The 27,002-nt window shown below is 50.8% G+C and overlaps 1 protein-coding gene across 1 annotated transcript in view; it reads left to right on the forward strand.

Annotated features, from left to right (window-relative positions):
- Positions 1-4,077: 4,077 nt before the first annotated feature.
- The window catches only part of RSPO4 (R-spondin 4), a 35,402-nt gene continuing 12,477 nt past the window's right edge, over positions 4,078-27,002 (forward strand). The window contains exon 1 of the mRNA XM_025469066.3: positions 4,078-4,265. Coding sequence (XP_025324851.1) covers positions 4,187-4,265 — 79 coding nt within the window. The 5' untranslated portion in view covers positions 4,078-4,186. The remainder of the gene's footprint in view (positions 4,266-27,002) is intronic.

A 27,002-nucleotide genomic window follows, 5' to 3' on the forward strand; every position in this document is an offset into this window, starting at 1 on the left:
TACAGACTAGGAGAAAATACTAGCAAATTACATATCCAACAAAGGAATTCAGTGTGGAATAAGGAACTCTTAAAATGCAACAGTAAAACTAAAAAATTCCAATCAAAAATGTGCAAAAGACATGCACAGACATTTTGCTAAGAAGGATATACAAAAACTCGTACACAAATATCCATAGTAGCTTTGTACTTAATAACCTCAAAATGGAAATTATCTAACTGTCTTTCAATGAATGAATGGCTAAAGAAACTCTAGTACATTCGTACCATGGAATACTACTCAGCAGGAAAACGCAACTGTTCATTTTTAAAAGATTTTATTTATTTATTTATTTATTTATTTATTTATTTATTTATTTAATAGAGAGAGAGAGGGAGAGAGAGAAACACAAGCAGGGGGAGTGGCAGGCAGAGGGAGAAGCAAGCTCTGCATTGAACAGGAAGCATGATGCAGGGCTCGATGCCAAGACCCTGAGATCATGACCTGAGCCGAAGGCAGATGCTTAACTGACTGAACCACCCAGGTGCCCATAAAATACAACTGTTAATCATGCAACAACTTGGACAAATCTCAAGAAATTATGCCAAATAAAAAAAGCCAACCTCAAAAGGACACATCTACATGATTCTATTATATATTATCTGTGTAACAACGTAAGTGTAGAAATGGGGAACATATTAGTGGTTGTTAGGGGTTAAGGGTAGGGAAGGGAGAGGGTGGAGTCATAAAGGGATCATGAGGGAGTTTTGTGCAGGTCTAGTTAAGTGTCTTGATGTGGTTGTAAACAAAGCTGTCCATGAGATAAAATTGCATCCCAGGAAACTCTTCAATCCCTGACAAACTGGGACAACTGGTCACTCTAGCAGGGGCTATCCTGCAGCCCCTGCAGGCCCAAGGAAAATTGTGGACTTCACCTGGAAGAAAATCCAGGTCGTCTGGCTGCTTAGGAAAAAGAGCTTGAAAAAAAAAAAAAAAAGAGCTTGTAGAGGTCAGAGCCAACACAGGCAAAAACTACTACATCATTATGGCAAGAATGAGAGTGGTCCTGTGCAATAGAATGGCCCGATGTTCACCAAACTCTTTTGGTTTTCCTCCTGAGCACATGGCTACACTATATTCCCCAGCCACCCTTGCAGGTAGGTGTGGCTATGTGACTGAATTCTGGCCAGGACATTGGTACCTGCCATAGGTGATCTTCCAGGCCTTGGAAGATCCTTCCAAGTGAGCTTCTACAGTGAGCTTTGAGACGTGTACTGAGAAAGCAGAGCACAACCTGAGAGTTCATGGAGGAGAAGGATTTGCTGACTTGGAACATCCAATATGACTATAATGCGTTGTAACCATGATACCAGTCTTATCTATTGTGACAGTGTCCTGTGGTTCCTTAATGGATGCCCCTGATGTGCACACCTCCTGGGATGCCATCAGCACCACTGGCCTCAATGTCCATCCTGGGTGCTTGTGTTGGGGGAGGGTGACCAGATGGCAGGCTAGGATTCCCAGACAGCTCCCTATAGCTGCAGAAACCCCAAGACCCTCTGTGGGTCAGAGCCGGGGAGAGGCCTGAGTTCTGGCTCCCAGAATCCTAGAAATAGCAGATTCTGAAAGGATTGTAAGACTCTAAGAAAACACAGACTCCCATCTGTTCCACTGAACAGATGGGGAAACTGAGGCCCTGCTAGCAGGAGGTGCTCGAGGTCCTACAGTGAACTAGCAGATGAGTGAGCACTCATTCATGCTACAGGTGTTTATTAAGCATTCTATGTGTTAAGCACATGAGTAAAAATAGAAGATCCTGCCCTCATAGAACTTATAAACAAGCAAATTACAAATATGAGCAGACTGTGTACTTGGTAGGATGGAGAATAAAGCAAGATAAGGGGATAAAGGAAATTGGTGTTCTGTTTTATCTGGAGTGGTCAGGAGGTCTCTCGGAGGTGGTAACCTTGAGCAGAGACAGACCCTGAAGATATCTCAGGAAAGATTTTCCAGATGGTGGAAATAGCAAAAAGCCCTACAGAGGGCATGAGGCAGAGTCTGAGAAACAGGAGAAGGCTGAGTAGCCAGAGCAGAGGGAGTGAGAAGAGAAGGGGCGAGAGGCTACAGCCAGCAGAGCTGTGTGGCCGTCCAGTAGCCAAGGGCTCTGCGCGGTCCCCACTGCACATTGTTGTTTCCCAGCCCCTGCTCACCCCGGGGGCTGTCCAGCTCCAGATTCTGAACACTTCAGCCCTGGGAGTGGTTGGATAGGGACTGACTTCACTTCCCACCTTCTTAAGGTTTGATATTCTGGGGTCACCTCATTTCTCCAAGTACCTGAATTCCATGTATAAGCCAGGAGACTCCTGCATCCAGAGAACTCATTCACTCATTCATCTTACAAACATGCTGAGCTCCTGATCTCTGTCCAGTGGGGGCCAGTGCTCTAGGGACTCAGGTAAGACCTCACCTCTAGCCTCAAAGAATTGACAATTTAGAGAGAGGGACAGAAACATTAATAGTTACCACTTAGTGTGATCCAAGCTGTGATAAAGAGATTGTGGGAGCCCAGAGGAGGCACTGAACCTGGCCTGAGAATCCACAAAGGCTTCCTGGATGAGGGGCATATCCAGGGTGGGGTCCTGAATGAGTAAGCAAAGAAAGGGGATGGGATGTAGGCTGACATTCACAGAGAGGCCATACATGAAAGGCTCAGAGGTGTGGGAGGCCTGGAGGAGTCTGTCAAATACTGCAAGGACTTGAGATCTCTGGGATCAAAGGCGTGAGTGGTGGAGTGATGGGGAAGATTAAGATCAAAGGAATCAGAACAAGAGGCCTGTATAGGCCCAGAGAGAGAGAGATCCATGCTGGAGCTTCTGGACTCCCATCCCACCTCTGCCCTGGACTTGCTGGGCTGGCTAAGCTAAGCACTCATAATCCCGAAGCCTCAGTGACCCCATCTGTAAAATGGAGCCATTTGGGTGGACCGGCTCCAACATTTGATCAAGACGGCAGGATGTTGTCTGCTGGTGTTCATGGAGCCCCACAGAAGAATGGCCCAGTCACAGCTGCCTCCCTGTGTGTCTCCTTCCCCTCCACATGCCTTCAAATGCCCTCATTGTATGGGGGACTCAGAGGATGGAAAGAAGGGACTGAAGGAGACAAGCCACACACACAGGATAAAGAAAGGCCAAGTGCTCAGCCAGAGGCTGTCCAAGGTAAGCTCCTCTGTGTCTGGAGCAGTGGCTGAGGGCAGGCGCTGGAGGCAGACAGGGCCCTGGCCTGCTGTGTGTGGCGGTGGGCACATCACGGCCTCTCTGAAGTGGGGCTTATCAGAATAGACTCTCACTGGGTGGCTTTGAAGATGACATTCTGTAAAGTGCTTAGCACAACCCCAAGCACAGGCCTCAAAAGTGGGAGCTACAGGGATTATTTATGACTGGTCCTGTTTGCGGTGGGTACGCGGCAGGGAGGAAGGAGTGAGCTCTCTGCCGGGTAGTCAGAGGGATCTGGTTCCGAAAGGGTTAAAACGGCCCCAGCTGCTCCCAGTCCAGTAGATAAGGTTGGAGGAAACACAGTCCAGTCCCCAGCCCCTTCACAAGTGAATGTATGAGGTGCCGGTCACTCGGAGTCAAAGATTAGGGGCTCCCCGCAGGCCGCGCAGGAAACCTGCAGGGTCAGTGGCCAGAAGGGACGCACGAGTATCTTGAAAGAGCGAGGCCGAGCAGAGCGCGCACCAGGCGGTCAGGCCGCAGAGCCGGGCGCGAGACGCAGGCAGGACACCGAGGCGCGCAGGAGTGGCCCCGAGGGGCGGCGGGGAGGGGGTCGGGACGCGCCCCAGCACAGGGATGGGGGCCGCCGGGCGGCCGCGCGCCTGTACCTCGCGGCGGGCGGAGCAGGGGGCGGACCGACGCCAGACCGCGGCCCGCCGGGCCCCGCGACCCCGCGACCCCTGCCGGGCGACCCCCGCCCCCCACCGCGCGCGCCGCGGGAGCCGCCGAACGCGCCGCCCCGCGCGCCGGCTCCTCCCCGCCGGGGCAGTGTCCCCGCTCCGCCGACGCCCTCACTCGACCTGGCGGCCGGTCCGGGCGGACGGCGCGTCCCTGGCGGCGGGACCAGCAGGCGCCCCGCGGATGCGCCCGCGGCGCCCGGAGCAGCCATCGGGCCTCCGGGGGAGCCCCCGAGCGCCCGCCCCGACCAGGCTGCCCAGATGCGGGCGCCACTCTGCCTGCTGCTGCTCGTCGCGCACGCGGTGGACACGCTTCCCCTGAGCCGAAGGAAGAAGCAAGGTACACGGGGCGGCGGGCCGGGGGGCAGGGCGCGCACAGCGGGGCGGGCAGGGCTGCCCTCGGGACAGCTGCCTGGCGCCCCGCGCCCCCGGCCGCCGACTCCGTCAGACCCACTTTGCAGACGGGGAGACCGAGGCCCCGGGGCACCTGTCGAGCAAGCTGGCCAAGGAGGCTCCCCAAGGAAGGAAGGGGCTGGTAGGGCTCGCTCGCGGATTCGCTCCCTATGGTAGGAACATTGCCGAGAAGAAGGAGGGTGGCTCTGTGCAGAGACAGGAAGCCCCAGGTGCCAGGCTGGAGGACACTAGGACTAGGGGACAGAACTTACAAGAACTAGTGACTTACAAGCCATGACAAGTACAGCCCTGGGCTGGGAGTGCAGATGCCCCAGTCTCAGCCTCATCATTGACCCTGACTCCCCCTGTCACCTTCCGGGAAGGCAGTATTCCTTAGCGGCCCCCTACCCCCTCGGGCAAGGACATGAGCTTTGGGAACTCAGGGAGCCCTGAGACCTGAATTCAAGTCCATTTATTCTGAGATGACTTGGAAGAAACCCCAGAGCTCCCCAGTTTTTCCATCTTGACCACCTGGGAACACTGGGAAGGTAAACCAAGGTTCAGACAATGAATGTACGTGGGGCACAGAGGGGCCCCTTGTACCCTCGGGGTCCTATGTCACAGCCGCTCACTGTGAGGGAAGGTCCCCAGGAGGTGGAGTTGAGGCTGTTGCTGCAGAGTCGGGGTTGGCAGAGCCCATGGGGCTCCGGAGGGCAAGCAGGCGAGCAAGTCTCCCGAGCTGGTACCAGTCTGAGAACCAGCCTTGGAATACCAGCCACCGTGCCAAAGTTTTCCCTTATTAAGGGAATCCCCATCGCTCATTCCATTTTATAAAGCCGGGTGCCAAGGCTCACATGGGTTAAGTAACTTTGCTAAGTTGTCCAGCAGATGAGTGGAAGACCCAGTGTCTTCTTTCTTTCCAATTGTGGTGTTAGGTCTGAACAAGGCTACAAGGGAATGAGAGAGTCTGACCTCTAGGGGCTTCTAGTCCATTTGAGTGAAAAGCCCTGCGGGGACACCGTCATTCCTGGAGTAAAGCAGAAAGCAGAGAGGGGCTATGGGAGAATGGGGTGGTGGAATGGGCTGGGGCTGGGAGACTGGCCCAAAAGGCTCCAATCCCTGGTGTGTCTAGATGGAGGGACCCAGGGGCCCGAGAAGCAGTGGGCTTCAGGTGAGCTAGGGGAAGTTTACAACTTCACAGGGATGCTCCTCCGCGAATGGCCCTTGTATAGTGGTTGAGTCCATGGGCTCTGGAATTGGCCTGCCTGAGTTCAGATCTCAGCTTCCCCCAGTTACTAGCTGAGTGGCTTCAAGGAGGTCACTTTGCCTCTCTGAGCCTGGGTTTACATCTGAGGGTCTTTTAGAAAATCTCTAAGATTTTTCTCAGTTTTAAAATGTACCAAAGAAATAAAAATAAAAACTTTCTCATTGACTCCTTTTTTAAGAAAGGAATAATAATCTGAAGTATCCAACTCACAAGGTACACTGGTGTGTATACTAAGTAAGTAGCCACGTATACAGGTTCCTAGTGGGCATTTGTAGGTACCAGTCATCATTTCCCGGCCATGATGTCTCTGGCTACTCACAGCAGCCTAGTGGGGTTGGGGCCTGGGGAGATGCTTATGATCTGGATGAGGATACAGAGAGGGAAACTGATTTGAACAAGGTTGCACAGCGGGTAAGTAGCAACGCAGGCTGGAATCCCACTCCGGTCATGATGGCTCCTGAGCTGTGCTGGTCTTCCCTTCTCAGAGCCTCCACTTCCCCATCTGAAGAGGATCCAGTTGGGGAGATCTTTAAGATGCTTCACAGTTTTAAAAAGATACACACACACACACACACACACACACACACACACACACACAGATTAAAGATAAAGAAAACTTCCACATCCCCAGTTGCTCCGTGAGGAGCTTGGGCATGGCTGCTCCTGATTCTGCCCAAGTTTAGCAAGGAGGCTCTCAGGACCCCTCCCTGCTATAGTTGGTGTCTTGTGTATGGGACACAAACATGCCCCATCCAGCATCTCCAGAGAGAGGCTTGTAGCTCCACTTATCAGTCAGGTGCATTGGAGAGAGCCTTGCATTTCAGTCCCACCCCAGACTCCTTTGTACTGTGTGACTTCGAGCAAGTGGACTCCCTTGCTCCTGCCAACAGCCTCAGTTTCCCTGTTGGCACTGGGGTGGGGGTGGAGGGGTAGGAAAACCCTTCCTGTAGCATATTCTGCCAATTGGTCACAGGAGTCCTGGTTTGGGAAATGCTGGATTTAGCATAATTCTTGACTGCAGGGCTTATCAGAGCATTAATGGTGAAGCGGTAGGGCTAGATAGCAGGACCTTTCCGAAACTAATTATGCAGCAGAGGCCATTTTTCTTAAGACAACTGCTTAGAAAACTCTACAGGACATCCCTGAGGGTCTTACCAGCTTTGACATTTTGCTCTAACTCTAGGAGGAGAATGTATCCTGAAGGCACCTAGGCCCTGGCTGTGTTCCATGCATCCATCCCTTCACTTGTTCATTCAACAGTTGCTACAGGGCAGCCTCTGCGCCAGGCCCTGTGCTGGGGATCTTGGAGATGCCGAGGTGTCCAGACCTGGGGCCTGCCCTTGAGCAGCTGCCAGGGGGGATGGATGCCCCGTCCCTGACTTCCCTCGCCTCCCCTGCGCGCCTGAGTCCTGAGCCTCAGTCTTCGGCCTGTTCTGCAAGGCCCAGCAGCTGCCCAGCCTGAGCTGCTGCCCTCAGGGCCTGGCACCCGCAGACCCATGCTTCCTCAAGCTCTGGCGTCACTGTTTTTTGATGAAACCCAATTTTTCTGTTTCTTCCCCCCCCCCCCCCAATTCTTCTGTTTCTGAGACAAGAAAGAATGAAAGAACAACTTGAGAATGGTTCTTGGATCTCAAGTGTCTCTTACAAAACAGCATGTTGATTAATTAAGTGTAAATGAATCAAAAACAGATGGAAACATTTCTCTTGAAACATGCTGGGGTGTCCTAGCAATGGGACTGTCAGGAAGTGTGAGGGAGCTCTGGTCTGCACCCCTCAACCCCGATATGGAGCTTCATTTGGGCAATGAGGAGAAGACCGCTTGTGATAGACTTTCCTGATGTTCAAGGCCTTCTGGGGAGGGGGCTTGAGTGGAGGCATGAGTCCCCTACCGTCACATGGTGATTTCAAATCTTTTTAGACCTGAGGCATCCAGGGGCAGAGGGAATTCAGGGCATCCGGCTCTGGAATTCAGATAGCCCTGGGTGCAATTCCTGAGCCCTCTCCTGCCTTAGGTGTGTGGCCTTGGGCATCCCTCATGCATTCTCCAGTCTGTGGTTCCACATCTGGGAAATGGGAACAGTACCTAGCCCTTTGGCAGTTGGGAGGATTCACTACAGCCCCAGAGGGAAGGTGTCTAGAAGCATACAGTAGGTGTTTTATAAAGACTGTACCACCTCTCCCTCCCATTTTACAGCAGGCTGGTGTGCTGTCTGGACTGGGGGTGGGAAAGGAGGTTTCCTGTGGGTTGAAGCTCACCTCTTCCCTTGTCCCTTCTGTGAGTCTGTCTTTCTTCATCTGTGAAACAACTGTGGCAGCGCCTCCCTTGGTGGGGTGAGTGTGATCATTCTCTGTGAATTGCAGAGCTCCATGTGGACCCTGGAGGCCAGCAGCTCTGTCCCCTGTACCTGGCAGAGAAGCTGAGACCCAGCAAGCAGGTGCCTGAGGCAGTGACAGAGATGGGGAATGACCCAGGGTTCTTGTTCCAGGGCTGAGCCAGGGCTGGGCGGGCACAAGACAAGGTGCATCCCTCTCACTGGCGGCATCCAGGTGACACCAGGTAAAGCTGGCCCCTGGGGCAGCTCAGATGGGGCCAGGGGTGTTAACCACACCTGGAGGGCTCAGGTGTGAGTCAATAGAAGGCTCCGTTAGGCAAGTCATCCTTGCCTCTTCGTAAAAGATGGCTTTTCTTCATAAAATATGGCTGGTTGAGAAAAGGAAGGCGGTATGCTTGGCACGTAGTAGGTACTCAATAAACTAGTTTGCTCACGTGCCCTCTCCTGCAGCCGGTTCTGGAGCCAAACTTGGGCTCACAGGGGATGCTGCTTTCACCTCACATGCCCCTTCCCTTGAGGGGGGATCCACCTCCCTGTCCAGGGATGGAACACACCCAGCCCCCATCCAGTCACCAAAGGAGAGCCTTGAGGCCATGTCGTGAGGGCTGGCCATGTGCCAGGAGCTCTGCACACAGGGAATCCTCACTATGGTGCTGCCTAGTGTTACACCCATTTCCCAGACAGGGGAACTGAGGCTTGGAGAAGGGCAGTGAGCTGCCCAGGAACTCCCAACATCAGGGTCATGGACCTAGAGTTTCGGAGGCTCCAAAGCCCATGCACAGAAATACAAATTGGTCCTGCTGATGACTTGCCAGGGGCTGCAAGGTGAAGGCATCTGAGAGGAGCCTTACCACAGGGATTTTTTCAGGCAGCGTAGGGGTTGGGGACTCCAGCAGGATGAAGAGAGAGTCTGGTCAAGTGGAAAAGGCAAAGAGGCTGTATGGCCAGAGGAAGTGGAGGTCCGATTGCGGACAGGGCCTGAGTCCAATCATGGAGGGCTTTGGAAGCCACTTGCATGTACCATCATCACAAAGAAATATTTATTCAGCCCCTCCTCTAGGCCAGCCTCTGCACTGGGAGCTGACAAGGACAGTAGAGATGCGTGCGCTCCACCGTCCCTACAGTCAGAGAGCTCAGTGCCTCCTTGAGATGTCAGTTATTACAGATCCATCAGAAAGATTGACACAGGACCCCACTGCTCCTCAACACAGCCTTGGGTGGCAGGCAGCTCAGCAGTGTTCCTGGACTCAGCTGAGCAGTCTGATACTCCGTGAGGGCACATTGCTTGGTCAAGGTGACCTTATCCATTTCGTTCTCCTGTGTCTTTATGTCCATCTGAGTTCACTGTTTATTCATCCATTTTTCCATCTAGTAAAAAAACCTGATTCTTGCATTAATGCAAAGTTTTCAAACTGAGGTTTGCATATCAGGGAGATAAATTTAGTTAAGTACAGCCAGCAATTTTGAATGAAGTGGAGTACAGGGCAATGGGACAAGACACAACAATATAGAATAGAATAAAACAAGGTGGGGTCAGCAAACTTTTTTTGTAGAGGGCCAGGTAGTAAATAATTCAGGCTTTGCAGGCTACATATGACCTGTCCCATACTCTTAGTTCCCAGGCCATACAAAAATAGGCTGAGGGCCAGATATGGCCCATAGGCTAGAGTTAGTTAGCTAGCCTCCTTTTTTAGAAAATATCAGAATGTATTGCAAGTATTAAGATTAAATGTCATTGTGAGAAATGCGTGTCCGTTTACACATATATGTGAATATGTGAGTGAGTGTGTAGGCTCGTCTGTGTGCACGTGGATGTGGGGTATGTGTGAATGTGTGTGTTTGTTCTAGTGAGTGTGTTCTGCATACTGTGTGTGAACTGATATAAAACTGTAATTTTTACCACTGTCAAGGAAGTATGGAGGCTGCTAGATCAGCCTCCATACAGTCCTTATAAATCTCTCAGAGACGGGTCCTAGGAGGGTCCCTATATCACAGATGGGGAGACTAAGGCCCAGAGGGCCCCGGGGCATGTGAACTCTGGGAGTCTGGCTGCAGAGCTTCAAATGCTACACCAAACTGTCTCTGAGCAGCAACTGCCCCTGACACATTTTGCAAGTCGTATGGCTATTTCTGATGGCATCTGGTGGCCACGTCCTTCCCAAGACACATGACTTTTAGCCCCAGAAGGTAGAACAATGGGGCAAGGCTCTAAACATCCTCCTGCATCGGACACCCCTGAGCAGCCAGTGTGTGCCAGGCATCGTGTGGGCCTTTTGCAGTGATCCTGCTGGGCAAATGTGGTTGCTCCGTCTGCCCTTACAGAAGAGGACAGCAGGTTCAGAGAGGGAACCTGGTTTGTCCAAGGTCACACAGGAGATGGATGTGTGGCCTGGGTCTTCCAGATTCCAGACCTACAGGAGCAAATCCTGCCTACCAGACTTCTCTGGAAAACCCATTAATGGTTAATGCCATTAACGCCCTCTGGTTCACACAGCACTTAACAGTTTGTGGAAGGGTTCCACTTGCCTTTTTTATAGAATAATGGAATGCTAGTCCTGAAAAAGCCAATTGAGACCTCTGAGATCAATATTTGTGCAGATGGAGGCTCAAGCAGGGCAGCACTTCACCCACCATCACCTGGCTGGGGGTGGAAGCGAGGGTGCAGCAGAGATTGGGGAGGAGGGGAGGGCGACTTTGGAGAAGTGGAGGAAGGTGGCTGACTCCAGAGCCTGGAAGTCCTGGTGTAGGGCTCCTGAGAGCCTCAGTTTCCCTGTATGACTTGGCTGTGCTGGGTCTCCCGGGTCTAGGATAAATATCAGATGATAGATGGAATCAAGAGGGCTTCCGTAGCTAGAAGGCTTTTGGCAGAGGTTTCTTAATAACGAGAAGCCAGCACGGGTTGGGAGCCTCAGATGGGCCTGGAGTTACCTGTGTGCCACCCAGGGTCTGTGGCCTGGCTCTGTGCTTCCACAAGAGGCAGCTGACTGAGGCCAGGGCCAGACTCAGAGCCATCACAGCCTTGAGGCCAGTCCTTCCCTTAGAACTGTGGGCTGTGGACACTGTCCGGACACAGAACAGCCCCAGGCGTGGTGGGTACCCAGGAGCATGCTCCTCACCCGTATTTCCACACACATGTATGTTCCTAAAAAACTTTTTTTTTTCTTTAAGAGTACTTAACTTTCACTGGCATCAAAGGTTTCTTAAAGTCTGCTTTTGATTTGGTTTTACGGTTGAACGTTTACTCTATGCCAGATGCTGTTATCTGTATTATTTTATTTTATTTAACAATGTCAAGCACTGTTCTAAGTGCTAGTACATGTGAACTAGTTAAATTATTTTTTAAAATATTTTATTTATTTATTCATGAGAGACACACAGAGAGAGACAGAGACACAGGCAGAGGGAGAAGCAGGCTCTCCATGGGGATCCCAATGTGGGACTCCATCCCAAGACCCCAGAATCATGCCCTGAGCCTAAGGCAGACAACCAATAAGCCACCTAGGCATCCCTAAAGTTTCTTTAAAAACCTATGAGGTGGATCCTGTTATTACCCCTGCTCTACAGATGAGAAGACTGAGGCACAGAGAGGTTAAGTAATTTACCCAAGGTCACACAGCCAAGGTTCAAATCCTGCCTGGTCCCAGAGCCTCAGCTCTACTGAGCTTAGTTGCCTCTCAGCTTTATTTAATCCTCGTAGGTTGCCGTGAGAACTATTATCCATATTTTATAGAGGAAGAAACTGATTTAAGAGAAAAGGGTATTCGTTGAAGTATATGAAATTGCCATTTTTATAAGTCAAAAACAGCCCAATATTAGCAATTTCATATGTCTCAGTCTAATAGCTTGGCAGAGTAAGTTTGACAAAACCAGGATTTAAACCTAGACAATTAATTCCAAAGCTTGGGTGCATAACCATCTTGCCAGGCCTTCTTCCAATCAGCTACAGAATAGCCTATGAGGTAGTTTGATCCTATTATTCTACAGAGGAGTCCCTCCAAGCTCAGAGAGGGCAATTGACTTGCCAAGGGCACACAGCCAGGACGGGGAGAAGTTGGGATATGGCTCCAGGTCTCCTTGGGCCAGAGCCTCCTTTCTTGGCCTGTGCAACAGGCAGCACTGTCAGACACATGCCCTCAGCCCCAACCTCGGGGATCCCTCCAGGTCCCACAGGGAATGGTCTGGTTCCCATCTCAAAGGGGGAGGCACTCCTCTCGGGCATGGCTGCCTCGGGCTGGGCCACCGCCGCCTGCCTGGGGATGATTTCTTGGAGTAATGCCACGTGATTCATAGGGCCCCTGCTCTGCGGTCCATGGTGGGGGCTCCAGTGTGCCATTGTGGTGGGGGTTCTGTTTCACCAGCTCAAAAGAAAGGCATTCCCAAGCCCGGGGGAACCCAGAGCACATGGGGAAAACCACTCCCTTTCGCCAGAAGCCTCCACTTTCCCTGAAGCCCAACAGCAGTACCCACATCCTCAGGGGTGGGGACGTGCAGAGAAAGAATGTCACCACTGCCCTTCCGGAGCCTGCTCTGGGGTTGGCAAGTGGGCACAGCTGTCTCTAGCAAGTCCCAGATGAGCAGTGGGAGGCCAATGGGCTGTCACGAAGGCCATGGGCCCTGCCACTCACTAGCTGAGTGACCTTGGGTGGGTCACCGCTCCCTTCTGTGCCTCTGTTGGCCAACTTGCAAAATAGGACATTTCTATCAAATAGGGGGAGCGCTCAAGAGTTCCAGGTGGGGAGGGTAGGATTGGGGCTGTGACATCTATGGGTCCAGCTCCTGTCTCTGCGACCGCCGTGCTTGGGTGAAAATATTCCACTCCCAAATCTCCGCGTCATCTGTCAGTACAATGGAGACGATAGGAGCCTCTATGCCAGGTGGTTGTCTTGAGCATTGAGATTATGTTTGTAACGCACCTGAGAGATAGTAAGTGTTCACTTAATGGCAATAACCATGATGCGCCATGGGAGGTTGGCTCTTTCTAGTGTCCAGAACATTCTAGCCTGATGTCAGACATGTCCCTGCCTGTTTGGAAGTCCTCAGGAGACCTAACTTGCTAAAAGAAGGTCACTTTGAGGAGCCCAGATTCAGAGATTAGAGTGGTCCTAAATGCTGTGTGACTGCGGCACAGAGACCATTCTCTCTGAGCCTCTGTTCACTCTTCTGTGAAATCAGACCTCAGAGGACAGCAGTGAGGATGGAAGGATGTGTGTGGTATGTGTGCGTGGTGCTGGCACATTATAAATGTATAAATGATGTGATGGCTATTTGTGGATGAGGCCGTCGTGGGGCCTGACGTCCTACCCTCTGCCCACAGCAGGCTGGAAAAACCCCGTCAGATGCTGTCTTTTGGACATGCTTTTTCTTCCTCCTCCCCCCTGCTCCCCTTCTGGCAGGCATTTGAGTCAATCAGACTCCTTAATTCATAGCACATTATCAGCACCAGTCATGCAAAATCCTGCTCTTATTTTGTATTTTAGTTTTCTTTCTTTTTAAAGTTGTTACGAATTATTCTTAAATTTATTTCACTTATTTAAATTTTTTCTTTTATTTAAACATTTAAATTTTATTTTTGGAGTTTTCCTTATTAGTAGTTTTAATGTTTAATTGTAATTAAAAATAACTTTAATGCAGGGCGCCTGGGTGGCTTAGTTGGCTAAGCATCTGCCTTCAGCTTAGGTCATGATCTCAGGGTTCTGAGATTGAGCCCCACATGTGGTTCTCCCTCACCCTCTCCCTCTGTTCCTCCACTACGCCACCCCACCCCACCCCCGCCTCCCACTGGCTCCTGCTCTCTCTCTCTCTCAAATAAATAAATAAAATATTTTTTTAAAACATAAAGGAAATCAGCTTCCAATACTTAAAAAATGATAATAATTTTAATGCATTTAAATTTATGTTACAAATGCATTTTTAATTTTACACTTACATTTTGTTTTTCTACGTTATTTTTATTTTATCTTAGTTTTAAAATGCTATTTATTATATATTTTTGTCAATTTTCACTATTTTTATTTGATTTTCATTCCCCTTATTTTAACTTTTTCAATTTTTTTATTATGTTTTATTTTTATTTTTTCCACTCTATTATTGTGTTTCCTGAATTTTTCTTGTCAATTTATAGGACCTCCTTGCGTTGCCTACATATTGACCTCTTGTTGGTTTGGACATTGGAAATATCTTTCTTCAGTCTTATACCCATCTGCTAACATTGTATGTCCCTTGGGGAATAGAAATCATTACTTATGATATGGTTCATGTGGTCAAATCCCATATGGGCTTTTTGTGGGAGGAGGTTTCCATCTGCCTTATGGTCTGGGCTTTTTGATCTTAGAAAATGTTGGCAAATTGAATTTAAATAAAATATATTTTTTAGGGGGCAGCCCTGGTGGCGCAGTGGTTTGGCGCCGCCTGCAGCCTGGGGTGTGATCCTGGAGACCTGGGATCGAGTCCCACATCAGGCTCCCTGCATGGAGCCTGCTTCTCCCTCTGCCTATGTCTCTGCCTCTCTCTCTGTGTCTATGAATAAATAAATAAAATCTTTAAAAAAAATATATATATATATATATTTAAATGTCCTTATGAGGGGCGCCTGGTTGGCTCAGTTGGTAGAGTGTGTGACTCTTGATCTTCCGTTGTGAGTTTGAGCCCTACATTGGGCATAGAGGTTAGTTAAAAATAAGATCTTTATTTTTTTTACTTTTATAAAAAAGATTATTTTTAATAATCTTAAAATTATTAAGCCTTTTGCTGAGCAGCCCCAGCAAAAGGCTGCCACTTCCCAGGGCTGCTTTGTCTAAAGGGCCGCAGTTTGTAAATCATCTCATTCCCTTGCATCAACCTTATACCACCACCACCACCACCACCACCACCACTACCACCAAAGGAAAAAAGAATACAAACACTCAGGACATTTGTGTGCAAAGCTGACTTCACTGAAGGTCCTCTCTTCCGCTTGGAGTAAGTCATCTTGTCTGTCCTCACAAACAGTTCAGGACCCCCTTGGCTGACCTTGGGCCCTGAGAGACACATACATGGCTTTCAAGGGTTTTCCTCTGCTTTCGGAGAGTCAGCAGGGAGTGGCGAACAGGCCTTCTGGAAGGTGTGACCCCCAGCAGTTTAGAACTTGGACTCTGCTTTGTATCTACCTGACTCCTCACTGTGAGTTCATGGGTCAACCACTTCATCTCTCTGAGCCTCAGTTTTCTCCTCTATGAAGATGGGGAATGTGTAACCCCAGCTTTGTTGAGCTGTAGTGCATTTTAAGTGATGTAACACAAGGACCAGGGTGGCATGGGTTCCTGCGTGCTGCAGAGGCTCAGACAGCATTAGCCGGGCTCTATTCACTTGCAGTCCTGGTCCCTTCGAGGACCTGCCAGTGACCAGCATCTCTGGCTCCATGATGCCCATCTCTGTTGCAGACCTTTGTCCTGGTTTTCACTGGGCAAGAAGGATGATTCCCATTTTGCAGATAAGGAAACTGAGGCCCAATGACAGTGGATGTCAAATTTTCATGCCAGTGCAAGCCCAGATTCTTGAGTTCTATGCCTGGGTTTCAGTTTGGTGGAGACAGTGCCTCGGGGTCATGAGAGGGTTAGAGCAAAGGTCATCAACCTGTTTCCCTGTGCTCTTGCTACCCCCACCACATGCTGTACCTGTTTCCCTTTCTTCTTTTTTTTTTTTTTATTGGTGTTCAATTTACTAACATACAGAATAACACCCAGTGCCCGTCACCCATTCACTCCCACCCCCCGCCCTCCTCCCCTTCTACCACCCCTAGTTCGTTTCCCAGAGTTAGCAGTCTTTACGTTCTGTCTCCCTTTCTGATATTTCCCACACATGTTTCCCTTTCTTCCACTCACTTCCTCCCCACTGGTGTCATACCATTTATTGAGCACCTACTATGTGCCAGGTACTCTGTGTGCATTGCAACCTTAGGAAATTGGTACCCATTTGACAAAAGAGGAAAGTAGGACCCAGGTGGGGGAAGTCAGTAACCCAGGTTCTGTGGGAATCTGGGTTAAACCCAGGCTGGGGCTCCAAAGAGCTCCTTTTAACTGTGCCAGGAATTGGTTAGCTAAATGCAGGGCAGAGCATAAGACTGTTTGGCTCTTATTTGGTGAGTGCTTGGCATATACACCAGGCACACCCCCAGGTGCTCTGTGGGTTCTTACCTCCCATTATCCTCCAGGCAACCCTTGGATAGCATCATTTGATTTTGCAGATGAGACACTGAGGCTCAGAGGGGTCCAAGGGCCTTCCCAGGGCAAGGTGGCAAAGCTGGGATCCAAACTCCAGGTGTGTGACTGGGGTCCCACCTGCCCGGTGCTGCCTCCTCCTCCCCATTTCCCACTGTTGGGCAGTTGGTCTGGGGGACTGGCCTAGGCAGATGTCACTGTGACTCACCACCTATTCTCAACTCAGACTTAAAGAGAAGCCACCCTGTCAGGGCCTCGGGGTTCACCCCATCTTGAGAGTAGCGGGTGTGCAGCAGATGCAGGGGGTGTGACTGAACAGCAAGGCTGCTTCACAAGCTGACGGAACCCAGGACAGGTACCTGGTTCTGGTGGCCTGTGGAAGTAAAGAGCGACAGCAGGGCAGTGAGCACCACCAGAAGTGATGGCAAGGAGAAGCAGAAGTGGTTTGGGCATTTACGGAGGAGGCTGTGGGGTAAACATGATTGTGGGATTCTCAGATTAGGTCTCCTTAGATCTGAGGCGGGGTAACGGATCTGTAAACACCAACCACACCAGGACTGGGCCACCTCCCTTGTGATTCTCCTAGCAGCCCCCCAGGCAGAGCTCGCCTATCCTCCTCGCCTCCTTCCACAGCTGCCAGCCTCATCCAGACCACCCGAATGACCTAATGACCACCTAATGACCGCCACCCAGTCCGTGGGCCGGCTCCCACTCCTGCCCCTCCCGCCCCCACCTCATGCCCCTCAGCACCAGCTGGAGCTGAGGCAAACACTCACCTGCTTCTAGAAGATCGGCACCGTGCCAGCTGCTTCCGAGCCCACACACCCCGGGCTGGCCTGCTCACCCTTCCACCCCACCTGCCACCACTCTCCCCCCGCCACCGCCCCCCTGCCGTAATAGGCTCTTTCCAGCCTCTGGACCTCCGTACTCACCTTTCCCTGTGTCAAGAATGCTTCCCTTGTATGTCTTAGTGAGGCCATCCTTGGCCCGGATCCTCCTCCCCATCGCTCTCTTAACTTTCGCTCACTCCCTGTCACTACCTCAAATACTCTCTCTTCAGGACACAGATCTTATGAGCAGAAGGACCCTCTTGTTCGCTGATGTGTCCTCAGTGTCTAGGACAGTGCCTGGCACAGAGAGGCCCTCTATAGGGAGGAACTAGCTTTCCAGTGAGTTGGTGATCGTCTCCATTTTACAAATGAGCAAACAGGTTAAATAACTGTCCCGGGAAGTAAGGGTGGAGCTGGAATTTGAGAGCAGGTTTGTCTGTTCCCAGACCTTGGCTTCCCACCTCCACCCCGTGCACCTCACTAGGAGCAGGACTGATAGGGAGCCTCATATACAGTGGGCAAAGGGTGTCACCTGCAAGAGCCAGCCACCAGCCGTCCTCAGCCCCAGCGCAGCAGCTGGTAGAGTCTGCCTACCCTCCCAAGTCAGGTGCCAGGGGCCAGACTGTACACAAGGCCAGAGGAGGACCAGCTGGCTAGAGATAGAGGGGCAAGGGCACCTCTCCAGTAACCAGGGTGCCTCCAAACAGGTGCTTGCCTCTCTCTGGGCATCAGGGCACCATCTCTAAAAGGACATTACTGGGATCCCTGGGTGGCGCAGCGGTTTGGCTCCTGCCTTTGGCCCCGGGCGCGATCCTGGAGACCCGGGATCAAATCCCACGTCGGGCTCCCGGTGCATGGAGCCTGCTTCTCCCTCTGCCTATGTCTCTGCCTCTGTGTGTGTGTGTGTGTGTGTGTGTGTGTGTGTGTGTGTGTGTGACTATCATAAATAAATAATGTATTAAAAAAATAAAAAATAAAAGGACATTACTATCCTCACACTACAGATGTTAAACTTTAATAGACACTCCCCAAATTCTCTTCTCAAAAGGGAGGTCTGGATGACTTCAGTCTTACACAGTTTCCATATGCCGTAGGTCGCAAGTAGTATTTCTTTCTTGTTTTAATCTTCATTTTGAAAATTGTTAGTGAGGCCAGACAGCTCTTCGTGTGGTTTCCGGCCCATTTGTTTGTCTTCTTTGAATGACTTATGATATCTTTGCCCATTTCCACCCCCCCCCCTTGGGTTGTTCCTGTTTTTCTTATTGATTTCTAGGAGCTCTTTGTATATTAAGAATGACAATCTGAAAAAAAAATGACAATCTGCAGCCTACTTTGTGTATAAGTGGCCTAATGATCAGACTGAACTTGTAACAGAGGGTTGCAAACATGACATGTGCTTTTTTTCCTCCCTCTCTTTTATTCTCTCTCTCTCTCTTTTTAAAAAGATCTTATTTATTCATGAGAGACACACAGAGAGAGAGAGGGAGGGAGGCAGAGACATAGGCAGAGAGAGAAGCAGGCTCCATGTAAGGAGCCCGATGTGGGACTCAATCCCGGGACTCCAGGATCACGTCCTGAGCCAAAGGGAGACTCTTAACTGCTGAGCCACCCAGGGATCCCTCTTTTATTCTCTTATATCTCTAAAACTCAGTCCTCAAATATTTGGATGATCTCAAAGCTTTTTGGTATTAAAAAACTTAGCCGCCAGTGGTAAATTTTAAAAACATAGGTCTAATTCCAGGGTCTCTTCTTCCACATTACAGACTTGTCTCCTGACTCCATTATCTGCCCTGTGGAGAGATGTGTCATCCTCTCTCCCTCCTTCCCTTCCCTGTGTGTTGGGGAGCAGAAAAAGGGATGGGGACAGGTACAGTGGTCTCTTACTTCTCTGGTGCTGTTGTGGCCTCACAGCACTGAATAAACTCGGGGTCCCAACCCCAGTGAGCAGCAGGGCAGGGTGTCAGGTCTAAACTTGCCTATGCCTCCCTTCATGCTCCTGGACCCCGCAGGTGTCATAACTGTGACAGGGGTGTGACTTATCAGGGGAGGAGCGTGGACTCTACTTCTTCCTATCTTCCTACTATCACCACCACCCCTTGGTGTCCCTACAGCTTCTTGCCTCTTTGGGTGGGGAATCTGCAGCTTGGATCAAGATCAACTGCCTTCTTCAGTACCTTTGGCAGAGAATTGGCTGAAATGGTGGCAGTGCAGGCTTTCCCCAGGTCTGCGCAGGCCCATTCTGCATCTCTCACTCATTCTCCCCTCCTCCCCAATATGCATGGGGAGAGTCAGTGAATGTGTATCCAGCAGTAGGCGAAATGCCATTTCCACGGTCGTCAGGTCCCCTCTAAACAATGAGTGATTCTCTTGCCACCCCCAGATGGGTTTAGGGAGATGGGGAGTGCTCAGCCCTGGCCCCAGCCCCTGTGGGACAATTTTTTTGGATGCACTTCAGAAATGCATTTACCCAGGATGGGGAGGTGATGGAAGAGGAGGTGATAGGGGGGTGCAAAGATAGTTGGCCCCCTCTTACTACGCCCTGGAGCCTATGTCAGGCCCCAATTTCATACTCATGAGGCATCTCTCTTAAGAACATTGTGGCAGGGGAGGGGAGGACTCAGAGACTGCTTCTACCAGTTTGGGAGCAGCAAGCTAAGTCCTGTTCATTCATTCATTCAGCATTTACAGAGCACCCAGCATCCCCAGCACTGTGCATGGCACTGGGAGGAGGGATGGAAAAGACAGAGAACCTGGGAAATTTACCTTCCAATCTAGAATAATATTGTACATCTTCTAAAATGTTTCAACAGGTCTGCGATTTGTCTTCTAACTTTGCCTAATAAATAAAAGCAAATGAGAGGGGGTGTTTTGTTTCTTGTGTTCACCCTTATGTTCCCGGAGTCTAGAATAGGGCCTGGTACATTGCAGGTATTCAAGAAATATGTGCCCAATGAATGATGGATAGGTGAATATTGGACCCTTATGCACAGTGGGTTTTGACAGATGGAGATTCTGAGGCTCAGAGACAAGGAGGATCTTGCCCTAGGGCCCGAAGGTCTGGGACAAGAGTCCGCATCTGCAGCTCTCTCCATTCTGCCAGGATTTGAGAGGAGAAGGGAGCCTATGAGAAGAGGCCAAACCCAGAATCAGGCTCATGGAGATGCTTCGCCTCTCATGCCTGTAGGCCCAACCAGATTCTCGACTCTGCTACCCCTCAAAACCTCCTGGTCCCCAGGGTGCTGGCTGAGAGGGCCAGGGCTGTCTCTGGAACCCTGACAGGGTCTGGCATGAGGACCAGCCCCGACTTTTAGACCTGCTCCCCTTCCCTGGTGCTTACTGGCAGTGGGGCCCCGGGATGTGTCTGTGCTGACTGCTGATCATATACCCAGAGCTTCCTTGGGCTTCATCTTATAAGCTGAGGAGAGTGTCTATATTGAGCCAGTTCTGAGGGCTAGCTTCTCCCTAATACTTAATAAAAACCACTGCTTATTAGGACGACCTGGCTTTAAATTTCAGCTTGCCACTTCTCAGTTGTGTGATCCTGGGCAACTTACTTACCTTCTCCATGCCTTAACTTCTATGTCTGTGAGAGGAGATAATAACACTCCATAGGATTGTTGCAACAGAGTCTGGCCGTGTAGAAGAAGCTCCATGCTACTCACAGATATCCTGCTGCCATGCACCTACCATCTGCCAGACCCTATTCTGAGCGTGTCACGTGCCAACTCTCTGAGCCTTCACAACAACGTAAGAGACAGTTGGTATCCCCATTTTACGGATGGGGATACTGAGGCTCAGAGAGGTTAGGTTGAGGTTTGAACCCAGGCTGTCCGTCTCCAGCCAGGGCTGCTAACTGCTCTTCCACCCCTCCTACTGCCATTGGCACTGTGAGACATCAGGGCTTGAAGGGTCCTTAGTGATGATCGCAACCCTCAGGGGCTGCCTCCAGAACTGAGCGAAGGGAACCAGAAGGATTGGGCTCAAGATCCTCAGCCTCACACCCATCCAGGCTTCAACCAAAGCAGCTCCTTCCTTACCTGCCTTATTACCTCAGTGCCCACATTCCGTCTCATTATGGGAAACAGAAAGCTTCCTTGGCTGCAAATATTTTGAAAGCCCTTTATCAAGACCAATCGTTTGTTTTTCTGCTGGGGAAACTGAGGCACGAGGCGATGAAGAACTCTGCGAAGATCATACAAGGAGTCTGAGTCCAAGCTGCGACAGGTACCCCTGTCCTGATTCATAGCCCTGCACCCATCAATCACAGGACTTCAAAGGACAAAGTAGAGGAGGTTGCTTGTAGAGCTGTCAAACCCAGTACCTTTCTCACATTAATGTTCAGAATCCACACTTTCCCATTCCTCTTAGAAAGTCTCTCCTCCCTTCCCTGGAATCCTGGCACTCACATCCTCCCCAGGGCTTGTGAGAACCTCCTGGCTTAGGCAGTGGGCCATCGCCGCCGCACCGCCCTTCCCCCCCCCGCCCCCCCCCTCCCCCCCCCGTGGCATGTGGCAGGGGGTCTCCAGATTGGCTGGACATGTCTCACCAGGGTCCTAACTGCTGCGAACATCCTCCTTCTCAGCCAGAGTGAAGTTTTCTAGCCTCCCACAGAGCCATGAGAGGCCTCCACAAATAAAGAGCAAACGGAGTAGCACAAGCTCCTCAGGGGAGGGAAGGGGGATTAGCAGCTAGAATTAGTGCCATGTACTTCATACGCAGGTCTCAGGGTACCTTACAGCAGCCAAATAGGTATAGAGAGGATCAGAGAAGAAAGAGGCCTGCCCAGGGTCACACAGCAAACCACAGAGAGCCAGAACTGGAAGGAGCCAGAACCTGTCTGGGTCCACTCTCAGCGAACAAGTCCTCACTGAGCACCGACTGTGTACCAGGTACCTACTCTGCCAGGTATTAGGGTTACAGCCACAAGCAAGGCAGAAACACACCTGCTCCAGGGAGATGCCATTCATGGGCGGGGTAGTAAGATTTCTTGAGCACCTCCTCTGCACTGTTTTAAGCAGAATGTATTTGATCCTCAAAACATTCTGATGAGGTAAATACAGAAGAAACTGAGGCACAGTGACTTCCGCAACTTGTTCAGGAGCCGCTCACATAGCAAAACTGTGCCTGTAATCGGGGTGGGGGTGGGGGAACTCTTTTCTCAATATTTTTTCAAGAGTGGCCACTGCATCTACTTGACAATTTTGTGACCGTTTTACATGTAGGACAATCGGGAGACAATTCCTTACACGATTTCATATACTTGACAACATTGTGACACTTCCACACACAAGACAGCATTGGCACAGTGCTACCTGGGCAGCTTGATTTTCTGACAATTTGACTCTCAGGACAGCTTCATGATGATTCTGTGTTCATGGAAAACAGGCAGCTGAGCTCTGGGGAAATGGGTCCCAGAGAAGCCACCTGGACTCCCTCCCCCTGCTCCCAGTCTCCACTGGCTACTCCTACCCCCAGGGTAACTTGCTAAATAATGAGAGATCCAATAACAATCTTTTTTTTTTTTTAACAGAAAATGATGATTTTCTGAGGGTCAGTACTGTGGATTCTGGGTGCTCAGCACCCGTGGGCTCCCCCCAGGGACACAAGTGTGAATGCCCTTGATTGGTGGTTAATGGGAAGCAGAATGCATGCTGGGGCCAGGGTGGGTCGTTAAGGGTTAGGGAAGCAAAGATTTGTTTTGGTGGGGGCGGAGAGAGGGTGGTGGTGCCAGGCACAAGCAGCCTGCTCTGAACTGTGTCCAGCTCCCTATCTAGCAGGAGGGCTAGGCAGGGACAACACAGGACAAGGACTTCACGCTTCAACCCTGAGCACTAGACTCCTTTTGATGTGGGTTTCACCTGCCAGCACACACCCACCAGTGACCCAGCAGTATGCTCACGCTCAGACGCATACAAACCCAGCCCCTCCCCCTCCTGACTTGCTGACCTTGGGACTGTCCCCAACTTGGGCCACTTGGGAAAGCCCTCTGATGAGTGATAAGAGGAGTTGGGTTGCCCCTTCTAGATATTACCCAGCCTCTCATCCATCACGGGGCAAGGTACTGCCTGGGGACTCTGTTCAGCTCCCCGACTTCCAGTGGTTGGGCTTTGCACCCCAATATGCTCACCTTTATAACGAGCAGTAATAACAACACCAACTGCCTTGCTTCTTAAAACAAGGTCAGGGACCAGCATCATCAGCACTCCTGGGGAGCTTTGTAGAAAAGCAGACTCTCAGACCCCACCCCAGACCTTTAGCATCAAAATCTACCTTTGAACCCAAGATCCCTGGGCACTCTGTGCAGCATTACTGTTTGGGAAGCCCTGGCTGACCTCCACAGAGTGGTTTTTGAGGATTGCCTGAATTCATACATATACAATACTGGGCACAGCACCATATACTTTAAACCCACCCCATATATCGAAAGGTGGTGGCGCCTCTGCTTTTAATAAGCAGCCCTGGGTGATTCTACGTGGAGTGAAATCTGAGGATCACCGAGGGCTGGGAAAGAACCGATGTGGGTGTGAACCCTGGCTCTGCACCATCTTCCAGCGGGCCCTGCCTCCCCCTGAGGATGTAAGCTGGTGTCTGTAAAGGATTCCTTCTGGATTCTAAGCAGTGGCTGGAGGTGGGGCAGGGCACTTCTCCGCCTCCCTCTCCAAGCCCTCGTGGGGGCAACAAGAGAATCCCTTAAAGAGAGTTTGGAAGGGACCTGAAGGAAGAACCACAAGAACAGGTGTTTGCTGCCCTGATTGAAGGCACATGTGCTAACCTGCTCCACGCCCCCGGGGCTGAGCACAGCCCAGGGGAGAATGAATGAGCCGTGCAGAAGAGGCGGGTTCGGTCCTGGGATGGCCTGAACTGGGCAGCCGGACCAACTTCCTGTCTCAGTCAAGGTCAAATGGACATGGAAGGAGGCAGTGGCCTTTGCAGGAAGGCCCTAGTGGGGGACATTTTACTCAGTGTGGAGGATTGGAGGCATGAGGTACTGGCACCCTGGAGGTGCTGTGGCCTGGAGATGAAGTTTTCAGGTCCTGCAGTTACCCTGCCCAGGTCTGACGGCCCACTACACCTCCTACTACATGCCCTTGAGCAAGCAGCAGCACTGCCCTGAACCTGTTTCCTTGTCTCTGAAGTGGGTATGACAATAGTAATTAAATAAATTTTGCAGCATCCCCATGTGGGATGGTGAGCAGCTCTGGAAAAGAATGAGGCAGTGAGGTGTAACATTTGCCAGGATAATTTGGATGAGGACAAGCAAAGTGCAGACTCATCTCCGTGGGGCGCTGTGGTTTTTCCCTGCCCTCCTGGGGTTCATCCTTCAGTGGCAGAAGCGGGACATCATCAACTTCCTTTGCAATCTGAGAGCCTGGCCCTTCCACCACAGCTGCAGCTCTCTGAGAACAAGATGCAAAGCTATCGAAACTTGAAGGAAAACACTCCAAACTGGGCCCTGGCCCTCCAGGGAACACCTCAGGGCGCCTCCCATGCATCTCACAGAAACCAAGTAATGAAACAGTGCCCATTGATCATCATGAGGGGTGCTAAGCACTTTGCATGGATGAGCTCATGTCATTCAGACACGTGCCTGGGAGGGAGCTGGTTGCTACTATTGTTCCCATTTTGCAGGAGACTGAGGTTCAGAGTAATGAGGCCGCTTGCCTAAGATCACCCAGCCAGGAAACAGTGGTTTGTCAGGCTCCAAAAGAAAGACCACCTCAACATTTTGCTGAATGTGAGGCTCTCTAGGTTCCCCCCCACGTGCTGAGAAGAGGCCAGGGAGGCAGGCCTGGAGACCTTTAGCCCCACACCCCATGGGACACTACAAGCTGGGAGTCATCTCCAGGGCCCATCCCTAGCTGGGGATGGTGCAATCTGCCCCCCAGGCAGCGATGTGCCTTGGGGCTCCTCTGAGCCAGCTTTTAGGGCAGCGACTGCCTCCCATATGTGGTGGCCTGAGTGGACAGGCGGGAGACCAGATGTTGTTATTTTCTTTGGTCATCGGTGACATGTGTCTCCACTGCCAGACCAGGATCAGTGGATGCATTTGCCCAGCGCTCTCTGCATGCCCCACCCCCGCCCCACAACAGTGGTTCTGGAAACTTCCCAGGGAAAGAGCAGGCAGGACTCAGGGCAAGGGGCAGCAGTCTCTCTCCATCCCCATCCTTCTCACCCCCAGGGGGTCCTTCGGGACAGCTGTGTTAAATCCTCAGTCGACCATGACACACCATGTTCTCATGCAAGACACACTTCCCTGGGCACACCCCAATTAGGAAGAAACTCCACCCCCAGCATGTTGACATCGAAATTAAAATTCTGCACTGATTGCCCAAGCAAGTTCTGAATCACAGACACCCAAGATGCATGGCAGGTGGTGATGGTAAGGATCCCGAGCCCCTCATGGGATCAGGCCTGCCCAGTCCTCACAACATCCACTGGAAGCTCAGCCAGTATGACACTTGTTTTACCAGTGGGAAAACTGAAGCACAGAGAGGTTAAGGTCACATGAGCAAGGATAAGGGGTAGAACTGGGATTTGAACCCATACTGTCTGGCTCTTAATCCTACCTGAGTCTTCAAGTGTGGTCCCAGGACCAGGAACTGGACCAGCAGCACCTGGGAACCTGTTAGCAGTGCACATTCTCAAGCCCTGCCCAGACCCACCAAATCAACAGTTCGGGGGGGCAAGGGGGTACCCAACCATCTGTGCTTTAACAAATCCAAAGTGAATCTGATACATGCCCGCATTTGAGAACCCGTGCTCTACATTGCCTTCTAACACCAGTGAGTGAAGTGGGTGCGAGATACACAGAGGCTCAAGGATGATAATGCAGGGCAGCTGACCTTTGCCCTCAGTGTCAGGGATAATTCAATCGAGTGGTGGGGCAGACTGGTGAGCCTGTGCCCCATCTATGTAACCTCAGTCAATGATTGCTTTATGGGAATGCAGGCCCCGTGTTGATAGATATTCTGATTTTTTTCCAGAGCTGTCCAAATTCCAGCTTTTTATGTGAAATCTGATTTTTTAAATGTTAGCAATCTATCCAAATTAAGGTTTTTTGTTTGGTTTTGGGTTGTTTTTTTGTTTGTTTGTTTGTCTGTTTGTTTTAAGTATGGGGCTGGAGTTCTTGAGTATTGAGGATTTTTCAGTGACTGACTCGCTGTGGGCTGCTGAGGACATGAACCTATCTGGGAGAACATGTCATGTGCAGGGTCTTAGATGTCACCCTGTGCCTTTTGACCCCCTCCAGGAAAGTTCTGCAGGCTGAAAGAGTGCGGGGAGGCACGACATTGCAGAGATGATCCTGAACCCACTCAAAATTCCCAAATGGAAAAAATATGGAGATCACTTGCAAACATTGAGCCATTGACTCCTACTGCAATGAGGTTCCTGTGGTTGGCTTTGGGATGTGGGTCACCCTGAGGTTGGGAACCCTTGTTGGAAGACACAGGTCATCCCCTGATCCCAACAGAAAGGATAAACCTGCCCTTCATCCAAGATCAAAGCTGCCTCCTCATGTCTGCCCTGAAGACCATCTCCCTGGACCCTGCTGTCCACCAACATCTCTGGTCTCTGCTCACCTATGAAAGGGAGGAGGTCCAAGTGTGGACTTACATCCCACTGTGGGCCATGACAGTGGGAACAGGAAGGGGATATGAACTTACATTTATAAAGAAGCACCTACTATGTGCCAGGCACTTGCTGGTTTGTTTGCTCCCATCATATCAAGGCCTCATGAGAGTAGGAATTGCTGCCACAGATTTTCAGATGTGGAAACTGAGGCCCACAAAGATGAGGGTACTTATCCAAGATGGAACACCTGCACCGTAACACACATCTTTAGATTTTTGAGAGCACAGAACAAGTCATTGCTTATATATGATGACAGTAGCCACAGTTTATCAATGGCCTGCTTTGTGCTGGGCTCAAAGCCAGGAGATTTTCAGGAAATATCTCCTTTAATTACAACAAGATAAGCCTTATCACCCCCTTTTACACCAGAATAACTGAGCACAGAGAGCTAAAGCACTTTGTCCGTGATCACACAGCTGACCCCCC

Source organism: Canis lupus, chromosome 24 (assembly GCF_003254725.2).
Source record: "Canis lupus dingo isolate Sandy chromosome 24, ASM325472v2, whole genome shotgun sequence".
Classification (NCBI taxonomy): domain Eukaryota; kingdom Metazoa; phylum Chordata; class Mammalia; order Carnivora; family Canidae; genus Canis; species Canis lupus.